The sequence below is a fragment of the Thunnus thynnus genome, chromosome 19 (genome assembly GCF_963924715.1).
Source record: "Thunnus thynnus chromosome 19, fThuThy2.1, whole genome shotgun sequence".
Lineage (NCBI taxonomy): Eukaryota > Metazoa > Chordata > Actinopteri > Scombriformes > Scombridae > Thunnus > Thunnus thynnus.
The window spans coordinates 17,795,410-17,808,868 of record NC_089535.1 but is presented as its reverse complement, the minus strand read 5'-3'; the positions used below and the strand labels follow the sequence as shown (position 1 = coordinate 17,808,868).

At 39.3% G+C, this 13,459-nt stretch overlaps 1 protein-coding gene across 1 annotated transcript in view; it reads right to left on the bottom strand.

Annotated features, from left to right (window-relative positions):
- Positions 1-4,927: 4,927 nt before the first annotated feature.
- fam163ba (family with sequence similarity 163 member B, genome duplicate a) overlaps positions 4,928-13,459 on the bottom strand; it is a 29,137-nt gene continuing 20,605 nt past the window's right edge. Inside the window, exons 2-3 of the mRNA XM_067573621.1 lie at positions 10,499-10,614; positions 4,928-7,581 (exon numbers count right to left, since the gene is read on the bottom strand). Coding sequence (XP_067429722.1) covers positions 7,144-7,581; positions 10,499-10,591 — 531 coding nt within the window. The 5' untranslated portion in view covers positions 10,592-10,614 and the 3' untranslated portion in view covers positions 4,928-7,143. The remainder of the gene's footprint in view (positions 7,582-10,498; positions 10,615-13,459) is intronic.

Sequence of the window (13,459 nt, the reverse complement as noted above, 5' to 3'; positions counted from 1 at the left end):
ATGAGGTTTCACCATAATTGGATAAAAGGTGGGAAATGATCTATTCTTAATCAACTATGGACATTGCGAAGGGGTGTCTCCAAATATAGCATCAAACAATGTCACGGAGAACCAAGGAGTGATATATATAAGTTTTACTCTCATCCAAGTTTTAAATTAGCTAATTTGACTGTCTCAGTTTAGAGTGTTATTGAAATGAATTAACCTTATGTGTGACTGGAATGTGTAAACAAAGCAACTGTCCCTATTTGACCACTAGATGGCGACAATGTCACGCTTATATTAACTTTCATACATTTCTGATTTCATCTCTCACTTGATTCCCTCTCTCAACACTTAGACTACCTCTCTTTCACTCTCTCCTTTTTTCTCACTGTCTGAAACAACCCACACACTTCTTGACTGAGAAGAATTTTGCATAATTAGAGTGTGATGTTGTGCCATATATTCATGTTTTTAATCTAAACTGAAGCCACTCTGGACTCCTCACCAACCAAGCTGCCTCTTAGACTGATTCAAAGCCACCAGGGCTCTAAATCTAAATCAGTGGTGGATTAACAAAGCAAAAGGTCGTGTTCAGTCCACCAAAACACACACAGAAACAGACACACACAGACACTTTTCCACAACATATTAGGGCTAGAGTCTTCTCAGTACGGTTCACTGGACAAGTACCAAAGGAAGGGGAAAGATTTAGCTCTTAAAACACAGAAAAAACAGGATGAGTGCGGAGGAGACAGACAGGCTTCATAGAGAAAAGAAGAGGGTGAGACAGGCAGGGAGAGACGCAGACAAAATGTATGTCTAGGGTTGGTGTTGGGGTGTGGAGGACATAAAATCAAGCCCATTCTGCGTCATGTCCTCAGGATTTCATTGCTTATTTATCAGTTGTTATACAGAGACAGAGAGGGTGGTGAATGAAAAATTCAGACAGGATGCATGGCCTTTTCTCCTTTTAGAAATCGCAAGATTACACACACTGGCCGCTAATGGCTCCTGGACGCAGTCATGTGTGTGAGAGGAGGGAGAGATTTGTGGAGGATGGCTATTTCTACCCATCTCTGACACAGCAATGAGAGGGAAACACTTGCAATAATGATTTTCACAATGTCACAGCAAATACATCAGCTGTTGTTACTGCTAATGAGTGTAACAGAGAAGTCTGTTTGTGGTGTTGGTTGTACTTTTGACTATAGTCTGAGTCTGATCACAAGTGCTCTTTGTGATGTGTTACCAACCTCTCAAAGCTACTGCCTGTTTATTTTTGGCCATCTGGTTAATGTCCATATATTGGTGGTGAGGGGTCTTTTAGGATTACCGAAATAAAAGACTAAAGTACTAGCAAGGATTGTTCTCTGTTGGACAGTGAACATTGTTGGTTGAGATGCTACTGTTTCTGCCTTTATTGGCCCTTTGATTGAACCGAGTATCTTTATAGTATTTAGCAGCAGCCTTTGTTTATGCTTATAAGTGATGCTGGATGCTGCATGTGAACATAATCACAAGTAATTAAGAGTGCACACACATGGGTATAAAGCAGGCTTGTCATAGTATAGCACAGGTGTCACTAATAACATTAATCAAGTGTCCTATGTAAGCCATGACAGTGTAACCATCAGCCAGCATGCCAGGACCCTGAAACTGAAGCAGCTGAATGAATTTTTTCTCTGTGGAAAAAGACTATTATATTTTCAGAGTACTATATTAGTATCTACACTGGCTGCATTATGTTGCATGTGCACCATTTATTTGCTTAGTAACTGAGTCCTGTCTGAGTACCAAGTTCACATGTATTTAGGAAAAAATTCTTAACTGTAGATCTACTTTCTGGCTTTTTTGAGCAAACTTCGTCCACTGAGGAAGACCATGAGATGCGGTTTGAATCTCTGGAAAAAGTGTAGTAGGTGGACCTTTAGTTAAAGGGGCACTCCACTGATTTTGCACATAAAAGTCAGTTTAGTCATCATAAGAATTTGCTGAAAACAGCTGTATAACATCTTCTGTGGCTCTGGAGGAAGTGTAAGAAAAGCAAGTTAGACTTGAGACTTTAAGTATTTGACAGAAAAACTAGGGGCATGGAGTTGGAAAGATAAAGACATTTAACAGACAGTGACGGTCAAATGAAAGATGCTATTAAATTGCAGTATGGGAATTGAAGGATCCTTTATAATAGTGGCAAAAATCTTAATATCTCAGTTTCCTTTGACAATTCTTTTTGCAATCTCTCTCTGGCAATTCCCTCAAGTTTATCTATTGTTTCAAAATGAATTTTCATGCTCAACACATTTATATTTTTTTGGACTTGTTACAGTCCTAAGCCTGCCAACAATTTCATTGCAGTTCTTTTAAATCAACTGTCTATTTGGCTTTTTGCACAGAATCCATATAAAGATGATAATATAGCAGGTTAATAACCACATTTTCTGTCTTCCACTATTGATCATCTAAAGGAACTTTGGAAAGGACCCAAAAGAATGAGGAGGTAGAAGAGGAGGCGGTGAGAAAAGTGTAAGGAAAAACTGAACAGGAGGAGAGCAAGGGACATGGGAGCGAAAGGTTGGAACAGCAGAACAATAAAGAGGAAAGGAGAAGAAAAGGTAGGAAGCATTGGTTTGTAATGTTAGTTGGAAAGCCTCCTATCTATCATGTTCATAATTCATGGAATCCCAGCCATTCCTCTGTGCTCCTATACCTCTAAATTCCACCGCTGGGGAATTATGGCCAGAGTCCATAAAATAGGCACACACACACACACACACATACACACACACACACACACACACACATACATATGTACATACAACAGAATAAGGGAGGAGGAGGAAGAGATAGCAGAAAAAGATGAGTGCACAAGAGATGCAATGGACAGAGTGTGAGAGCGTGAGCACAATCTGCTGCAGGGTGAGCGTGTGTGTGTGGGGTTCATAGATGAGGTGGATGACTCAAAGCATGTCATAAAACATCGATACACCTCTAAAGGCCATGCTACGAGCTCTGCTTACACTGGAGGCGATTATGCCTCTAAATAATTCACACAGCTTGCGCAAGCACTTCTTCACACAAATACAGGAATGCACACGAACCTCATCAAAAACCTACGTTAAAAAATGTATATTATTGTAGTGCACACATGCAAACAGTCAGGCAGTTCACATATTTAAGCAACCAAACATTGACAATTCAGTATAGATAAATACACATATTTTTTAGGTTTGGCTGGAATAAAACATACAGTAGAGACAGCCGCCAGAAGGAAATGGAGATGATGTTATTTTGACAAAATGTCAGATTTTTCCTTCAAGTGTGCAAATAGACAGATGAAGGCCACTAGCCCACATTGAACCTGCCAAACAGCATTTAAAATGAGTTACAGAAAGGCACCATCACTGAACCTTCCTTCTCATCTAACTCCTGCAACTTAGACTTTTTAAACGCCTCATGGTAGAACTTGAAATCAAAAATAATCAAATGGCCCCCAATAATTAAGTGTGAAATCTGGAGACTGTAAACAGAATAAATAAATACATTTCCAGACTATTTGTCTTGTGCATAGTGTGACAGTAATTCCCTGTTACAGTACTTGTCATTATTGTAGAAATAAGTGGGAGTTTGAATATATCCACATCAAAGAGAATCAATCATAATCTGAAATGTTTTTCATGGCTGAAGCAGTGCTGTTGTATTAATTACATCACAAAATGGCTATTCATGCCTGTGCCAGGGAGGCCTCAGTTTGATATCAGCTCCTCTACGCCTCCATCTGTCTGTATATTCTGTGGTATGTGCTATTTCTCATTCATTAGCTCTGACTCATTCTTCTAATAACTACCTCTATTTCCTCTGATATAGTTTTCAGTTTTTTTTATTGTATTATTCTTCTTTCCTCTCTGACTCAGTTTATTGCCAGAATAAAGCTTCTGGTTTTCATCTTTTAGCCTTGCTGTACAATGACTTTTCATTGTGGATATCATCTGCTCGCTGTCCCATTCTTGTTTCTTATCCTTCCCATTCAAACATATTTGCCGTCTTCTTTATCACCTTGCCTCCTCAGGCCTGACTGGATCTGTGTGCAAACACATTTTATTGCTGTTGTTGTGGTTAGAGGTTTGACAGTCTTTACTGAATTCTCACTTTAACATTTCATCTTTTAAAAAACCCAAAGAAAAACATATTAGTAGGTTCACTGGTTTCAGTCTTAGACATATTTACACCTGTAAGCTTTTAGAGAATACAACTTTTGGCTGCTACTGGGGAATACCACTTATTTTCCTCTATGAGTTGAGATGATGAACGGATGTTGGCTCATCAACAACAAATAGCCAACATATGCAGCCAACAAAGCAGAAGTAGTTTTCTGTTTTCAATCTAGGATGAGACACGACTGTCATTTTACAAAGAGATATCCAAACAGACTTGTAATACGCTGCTTTGATCAGTAAAACTAATCATCTCATTTTAAATCCTGTCGTCTAGACAAAAAATAAATCTCTATTTTTTACAAGATTGCTAGCAGGAAATGGTCCAACTCTCTGCATGGCTGTCCTGTCTGTGGTGTGGTGTTCCAACCTAAGCACATATGTCATCTAGCTGATATTTACCCTACATTTAGCAGCTCACTAAATAACATAATCCAGGATGATGCACCACGGTTTTAGTTGAATCCACTGTTTAACATTTGGCATCCAGCAGGAACATGGTCAGAGAATTTCTAACTATATGCATTCTCATTACTATAAAATGTGATAAACGTTATTATCAAAAGGCTTCACCTGACATAAAAGTACACAATGCAAATTCTAAATGTGTAAATGACTCGAATCGAATGAGTGATTTCCCTTGCTTGTCATTCAAAAACATTCAAATACGAATTTGAACTGCGAGAAATGTTAACTCAACAAAACAGATCAGAAAGATTTTCACACCATTTTATTAGCAACAATGTGTCTGTTAGTTATACATTAGAAACAAGGACAGAAACATTTCTGTTGCACTGTACTTAGTCTGAAAAAACAGCTGGATCATAAAATAAAGCAAGTAATTCAAATACTTTAAGGTAAAAGCAACACTGCATTTGAATATACACCTGTAATAATAATAATAATAATAATGATAATAATAATATATTTGTCTCATTATTCTTTATGGCACTAAATTTCCTGTGCAACTGTCACATAGTTTCAGTTTAAAAAATAAGGAAAGCATAGCATTGTTTGTATGTGTGTGTGTGTGTGTGTGTGTGTGTGTGTGTGTGTGTGTGTGTGTGTGTGTGTGTGTGAATGTGTGCGTGCATGTCTATTATGTCCTAGTGTATTTGCAGGAAAGCACATGTCACAAGAGGAAAAACTAATCAAAATCACTCAAGGTTTCACCCTTTGGGAAAATAAATGAGCATGATTGCTGTTAAAATCAAGAGAAAGAGAGAGAGAGGAGGTACAACAGCATTTACCATCCATTTTGAGAGAGAGAGGGCGAGGGGGTCAGGTCCAATCAGCTTTGAGCCCCTCGCACGTCCACCGATATTTCCTCTTCTAAAATCAAGCTGTAAATAATTTCACTCATTAAATGTGTGTCCCGTGTCCATAAAACTCAGCCACTGCTCCTCCATTTAGAATATCAGCCCTCGAGCCAGGCTGGCCAGCCAAGCACAGAAAATAAAAACAATCCCAGGAAGGAACTCTCTGAGTACCTCAGAGCAAGAGCGAATATTCCTCAGTCCAATGAGTTGAGAGAAGAGAGAGACTGCCGTGTATGCTATGGCCTGTTAAATATTTATAGATGTGCCTTCAGAGGTGAATGAATCTTCAGCCCATGAATTCATATATCAACAAATTAGAGACAACATAAGGAATGCAGTGAAGAATCCACAAACTGAAACTTCAGTGGAGAACTATGATGAATGTCACATTGTAAAGTTAAAAGTGTTGCCGTAAAAACTTTTCGCTCCTATAACTGCCATCTACAACTTGAGCCTTTGTTATAGCAATAATCTGTAAAATAAACATTTACAAAAAAGCTGCAAACCCATTTAGAGTTCGTCATATCATCTGCTCGGGTCTTTCCTTGCATTAACATGAATTTAGGGCACATGGAAACCGGTACGCTCCCTTCACCCATTACAATAAATGTTTAAAATATTATTGCAACCCACCACTGGGTTCAGTATGGGGGTGAAAAATTGTGTTTAATTACGGCGTAAGAATTCTGGTATAACAATTGATCGAGTTATACGCACATACACCAAACGCACACACACACACATGCATGCAAGCACACTCGCACAAATGCAGCCCCCTTTGGCACCTATAGTCCCCCCTGTCCGCAAGAACGAAGAGACCTATCTCTGCTGAAGTGTAGTGTACTGTTGTCATCAGACACTTCTGTCAAACTGGAGACCTCTATGAATGAATCATGTGGAAAACAAGTAGGGATTTCCTTCTTCTGTGAGCCCTTTATATGTTAGAATATTATGGCCTAAATTAAGTCTTTCTAAAAATGTCTGTGGGTGACAGCTAAAACACCCCCCTGATGTCCCCCTTTCTTCCTGTAGTCTTTCCACTGGTGGTGACTGATATTTCATAATCTCTGTAATCTATGGATGCAGGAACAGACAGATCATCCCATCATAGGAGAGGGGAAACAGTGAACTTCTTCTACTCATATTTTGTTTGTAGCAGCTATGGCAGAGAGAAAATCCCTGCCGATTATGTCATTTTGACATGGCAGGAATCCATCTGTCTTTCAGGCCATGAGTAGAAGAGTCCAGGGGAAGTTAGGCTACACAAATTTCATCAAATCTTAAAACAAATTCAATTCTTGTTGTTTAAAAAAGAACTATTAAAAACAAAACAAACCAAGAAATTCATGTTATTGATAATTTAACATTTTTTAAATACTTTAATTTCTATTTTGGCCCAAGTGTACAGTAAGGTCCTGGACCTGAGCAGAGTACCTTTTAAAATCCTGTCCTGAGAGCCATCTGAGTCCTCCATTCTGCAAGAATTCTGCCAGACTAGATCAGACCATACTAGAGGGGATTAAACTGGTCAAGATGATGACAAAACACAGTCTGACTCAAGCCCAGTCCAGACTAGGCCATCCCAATCCATTAAAGCATAAACTAGACTGAGTTCCAAACTCGCCCAGCTAAACATCAGTGCTGATGCTACAGCTGCGTGTGAACATGTCCCTCATGGTGACCGACCGGGCGAGGTTTGGTTTGCGGTAGTTTGAAATGTTCACAGGCACTGGCAGGTCCAGATCCTGCTGCTGGATGCTGCGGTAGCTAATCCGGTCACCCCCGTTCCTCAACCCATCTGGCTGGTGGTGGATCTGCGGCTGAGGGGGCTGGAGGTAGAAAGGCAGCTCATAGTGTGTACAGGATGGACAGAAGGTCTGTGAACGCGTCAGTTTCCTGGCCAGTGGAGGGGTGGAGAAAAGGGCTGGGCCATTTGGGATGGCGGAGGCGGCGGCCGTCGCCGCCACAATGTTGTGATTGGAATGGACCGGTGGGAGGCGGGATGTAACGGCAAAGTCTGGCTCCTCCTCCTCCGACTCGGACTCTTCCTTCTTACAGCAATAATACTGGTAGTGGGACAGGAAGCAGGGTGGAAGATGGAGAAAGGTGAAGGGGAGCAGAGATGAGCGATTGAGTAGGGAGGGAGAAAAGGTACAGAATGACGTAGAATGTAAAAGAGAGATTGGGGATAGAGGATGAGGGAGAGGGTGGGGAAAAAAGGCATAAAAGAAAATTAAAGAATAATAAAGACAAAGAGAAGAGAGGTAAGAGAAAGGGAAGAACATTTATTACACTGAAATGACAAATATCTGCATGGTCATGGTGGCAGTACGGCAGAAAGATAAATGTTTTGTTAAATTAGTTTATATGTGCTACCTTGCCAATGAAGTCTAGGTCAGCCTCCATATTATAATAATGTTCATGTAGAACAATTTTCCAATTATTGCAACCAGATAGCCAGAGGCTTTCTGCATATTGAATAGTGGAAAAGGCAAATAACATTCCATATAAAATAAATCTAGCCTCACTAACTGTAATGCACTGTATATACACATTTATCAACATCACTACACATCTATGGTTTATGTACTTCCACAAAAATTGCACACTATGTGCCGAAAGCAAGCATTCACTCAACAGTTTTCAGAGAGTGGATGTCTCTAAAATGTCAAAAAGGTTTTGTCTCTGATCATTTTTATCATCACAAATCCTCAACCATTACAGTTCGTGCTGACCTTTATGCAGACTTGACTTTTCAGTCAAGAATTTGTGGCTGCTATTTCTTGCCTTACTTATATGAAACCATAGTGTGGGGATCACTTTGATTTTTCTGTGAAATATAAAAATCCAAACAACATAATCAGCTCTAAGTGGATAGTATCATATAACTTCCACTCAAGCAATGTTACCTTAGTTTCCGGTAATCTTCCGGTTATCTTGGTAAATGGAATGCATCTATATAGCACTTTTATCTCTTGCCTCTCATTCATCCATTCACAGCAACTCTCACACCGATGGCAGCGGATACCATTCAAGTGCCAGTGGCCCCAGGAATCAAACCACCAACTATGCACTTATAGGATGACCCTCCCTACCAGCTGAGCCACAGCAGTTTTAAGATTTGCATCAAATTTGTATGTCTTGTTCCACTGTTCAGACTCTCTGAATCCCAATGAAAGACATCGGTTTTGCCATAGTCTCATGGTAATAAGACTATGTCATAGCATCATTTTGTCATTTGTCATATCCAGTATGCCACAAAGATTTTTAACGCTCCATTGCTGTCCGTGCAGCAAAATGCACAGGGGATTAATTCAGTGTAATCTACAGTATATAATGTAAAACAAAAACAAATCCACAAGCTGCAGTAATGCTCCCTGGTGGTGTTATTAGTGTGATGTTTCGACCTAACTGGGGTTTGTCAAGCATGAAAACACAAAGCAGTTTTTTTTTCACCTGATTCTATTTTCATTTTGTTCTTTCAAAGTACAGAGCATCTGGTCAAGACCAGTGATCTGAATATAAGAGCACAACCCCAGAGAAAGACGGACAGCCTGATGCCTTTTTAAAATGACCACAGTGAGATGAAATACTTGATAGGAAATGAAACTGAAATCTGTAACACAACTAATGTGAGAGAATTCAGCAAAAAGGGATCAAAGGAAGGATTTGCTAAACATTAAGAGTTTGAAGAGAAGATTGGGTTCAGAGTGGAGACACACTGAGGCAGAAGTGCTGATGAAAGCCAAGTGCACACATTTCTTGCTTACTGGTGTGAAATGAAAAGTATTCAAACTTATATTTGTCAGTGCAGATACGGCTTTTATTCCTCAGTGCTGTAGCAACCTTGAACATTTTCTATTCCACTGGTTCACTGCATTCATCCAAAGCTCCAGTTGTGATCTAATTTGATGGCTAACAGACTCTGAGCCCGGATGACCAGGATCAAGAACTACTGACATAGAGTTAATTTTTTTAGCCATACTAACGATATGGCTCTGGGGATGTCAATGTTACCACTCTAGTCCAGACTGAATGAGGTTCACGTTTGTGATTTTGAGTGAAATGTAAAACTATAGGGTAGATTTCCATGACATTTGTTACACACATTCCCTTCTGGATGAATTTTGATCACTTTTCATCTAGCACCACCATCTACTCAAAATTTCACTTTGTTCCATACTTTGGTTTATGAACAAATGCCCACAAAACTAAGGCCATTCCCATCAGCCTCAGCTGTTTGTGTTTAGTGCCAATTAGCAAACGTTTGGATGCAAACACGCTAAACTAAGATGGTGAACATGGATAACATGATACCAGAATGTTAGCATTGGCACTGTTATGTTAGCACGTTGATGTTAGCATTTAGCTAAAATCACTGCTGCACCTTAGTATAGCCTCAAAGAGCTACTAGCATGGCTGTACCTGTAGACTCTTTGTCTTAACTGTCAACTGATTGTTACATCTGCCAATGATCAGTGGGCTATATGTTTGTTTGGGATCTCAAAAACGACTGAACAAATTCTAGTGACCTTTGGTTCAAACCATGACCCTGGGAAGAAATGTTTCATTATAGGTGTGAATATCACCATGCAGCCATTTATAAAGCACTTAATCTTTCAGTTTTAAACCAAATTTAGATGACTGGTGCACATGTTGCAGTGATCCTGCAAAATTTGATGACATTTCACCTACAGGTAGCACTAAAGCACCATACACAGTTCAAATGGCCATGCCTGAGTGGAAGAAGTAGAAAGAAAGCCCTGGTCTGGACTTATCATCCTTTGTAATTGAGATTCACAAAGACAGTTCTAATGGATTGAAGCAGCTATACTTCACATATATTCTTATATATGCTTCAATAGTTTATTTAACCCAATACTATGACTACCAACAAAGTGCTATAATCAAAGACTTGCAGCTTTGCAAACTTTCAGAGGAAATATAATGAATAAGAGAGGCTGAATTCAACTGTGGACTCACCTGCAGCCTACAGTAGCACAGTACTGCGATGATAAGGAGTAATATAACTGTAGCTAGGATTCCACCAGTGATGACCACTGTCCCGGCTGTCATTCGAATGGCTCTCCATCAACACCCTGCAGAGAGCAAGAAGAGGAAAGAATGGGAGTACAGGAACATAGAGAAAGAGAAGAGGATGGTTGGGAGTGAGTGAAAGAAGAAATGAAGGAGGAGAAAGCACACAATTCATCAGTACGGTGGCTTCATTAAGTAGATTATAACTGTGTGTCATCTCAGTGGTGCTTATTGAATTATCCAGCAGTTAGGAGACATGTAATAGAATCATCCTACAAATGCTGCTCATAATATAGATGGGACCCCAGACCTTAACACATAGAAAAAAAGAAGTACGTGTGTGAGTGAGAGTGAGGGAAAACTGCGTTCAACAGCAGAGCAGCAATAAAAATGAGATGCAGCGATGACAGAAAAGAAAAGAGGTAAATGAATGGTGGGAGTGAGGAGAGATGAAGCTACTGAGCAGGCAAAAGAAACAAAGATGGAGTGAGCAGTGATTTGACATGAAGAGAGAGGGAGAAAGGAGGTCAAGATGAACTGAGTAATAGGGATAGAAAGGGATATGATGAATGGGTGCGAAATGAAGAGAAAAGATGATGGAGAGGAGTAAGATGGTGGTGTGAGAGATAGATGGGAAAATGTGAAACATAAACAGAGCGTACATGGAAATGGAGAGGAGAGGATGAGAGAAAGAGGTAATAAATGGGATGATGACAAGGGAAAAATGGAGTGATTGGATGACTAAAAAGATAGAAAGGGGCGTAAGAAAATAAGTAATGAAGAAAGAGAAAGTATTTTCCTGATATTTGTAAAATCATCAAGCCAAGCCCAGAGTTGAATGACAGTCAAAACATATATTTTTATGCATGCCACAGGGCTCACAAATGCCTAATCTCAAGCTTTTGTTTACTGCTTAAAAACCTCCAAAAATATTTGTCAGCATCAGGTAAAATTAGAGAATGTTTCTTATCACCAATTATTACCTATTAGGCTATATTAATTTGCATGTGTTAGGTACTGCAATAAAGTAAATATTGAAGTTACATAAAACATTTTTCAATTCAAAACATGTTGAGAAATCCAGTGCTTTAAAAAAGGTCAAATTCGACCTGTGTTGTCAATACCATTTACCTGAAAGAGATAATCGAACATAATCTAAATGCAATGCTTTCTTAAAGAAATCAGCTCAGAATGAATGCAGCCAAGCCTGCTCAGTGTCACAGATGAGAGTCAGTGATTTATGGTTCACTATATGCCTGGTTTACTGTAAAATATGTTCTGAAGTGCATAAAATAGAACAATGTATACCAAGACATAAGCTGCAGAGAAATGCTTGGTCAGTGGTTACTCATTTGCGCCTGATACATCGATTGTCTTGCCTTGCGAAGCAGCTGGATTTGCGAGATCACATCACAAGATCACGCAAGAAATCCATCTTGTCAGGCTTCAAGTTATGAGTCACTTGTGACCAATCAGCGTTGCGAATCCAGCTGCCTTGCAAGGTAAGGCGATGATAGACGGTGGTTCATCCAATCACCTGCCAAGTATTTCCTGTAAGTACCTGCCCTTTTCCAAACAGTTTCCAAGGATGACGTCTCAAGATGGTTCTGAGAGCATTTTGAGAGCATGGCTTCCTAAATCCGATGCATATCCTGATGAAACAGGGATTGTTTAAAAGATCACCATGAAGTCCAGACAAATCTTTGGCTTTTAAGAAACTGACAAAGACAGTTTTTATTGTGCTGGTATGTAACAATAAGCATAAAGAATGGAAAAGCGAAATAGAATAGAACAGAAATAGAATAATATTAGATATAGTGTGAAGTAGACAGAGGGAAAGATCATGACCTTTATTGCATCAATCAGTAGGAAATATCCAATTGGACAGCTGTGGGTGACCTATGAACTTTGACCTTAAATCAGAGGTCACAATAAAGACAAATGGAGATGTTGACCCTGAGCTTTGAGCTCATATTCATCAAGATCTTCAGAATCATGGTGCAGATATACATTGACTGTTATGGTTTTGTCAAGTCAGGAAGTTGCTCTTTGTTACAGTTTGAACACAGGGAAATCTAGCCTACACAGTGGTTTTTACATATCTCCTGCAAATAGGAATGCTGCAGTACGTCATAAGAAGATTTGAAGCAGTATGATTGACTTGAGACTGAACTGACCTCATTCTCAGTTCATTAGATCAATGCTTCCCTTTAATTACCTCTTTTCAGTCTACAGCAGTTGGATTACCGGAAGACGCCTAGAGCCAAGAGGCTTTAAATATTCATTTTACTCTTGCAAGTAATGTACATTAATCACAAACATTGTAATGTCTTTCGTATTGTCAAAAGTATTTTTTTTTCTTTTTCTTTTCTGCAGGATTAGTAAGTATTTGAGGCTGTGACATAACTGAGGAGTTTGATCCCTGCAGTATCCATTGAACCCTTACCTGCTCACTCATTCTATAATCTGCCACATAACAACAGTTGAAGAGGAATTTCACCCTAAATCCTGTATGCAGGATAAGCATTGTTGCACTCATCACATGGACAACATCACAGTTATAGTTAGTTAGAGTTGGGTGTTGTACTTGTGATCACACTCATCAATAATATTATCACACAATAGTACATTGTGAAGTGCCATACAAAGCAGGATGTGGATAGAGCATGCAGCAACTGCACTGTTGTGTGATTACTGTTACTGCAAAAATTGTACTTGTGCAGCCATAATTTGCCTGATAATGATGTTATTATTTTCACAATCACACAAGATTTTCTTTAAAACTGTTTCAGCAGCTCAGCATTTTTTACACAGTACAACTTTACACATTACATTTACCATAACAACTGCAGAAACTGGGCTCTCCAATGTTCTAACTGTATTTCATGTATCATATTATTTTGTGAC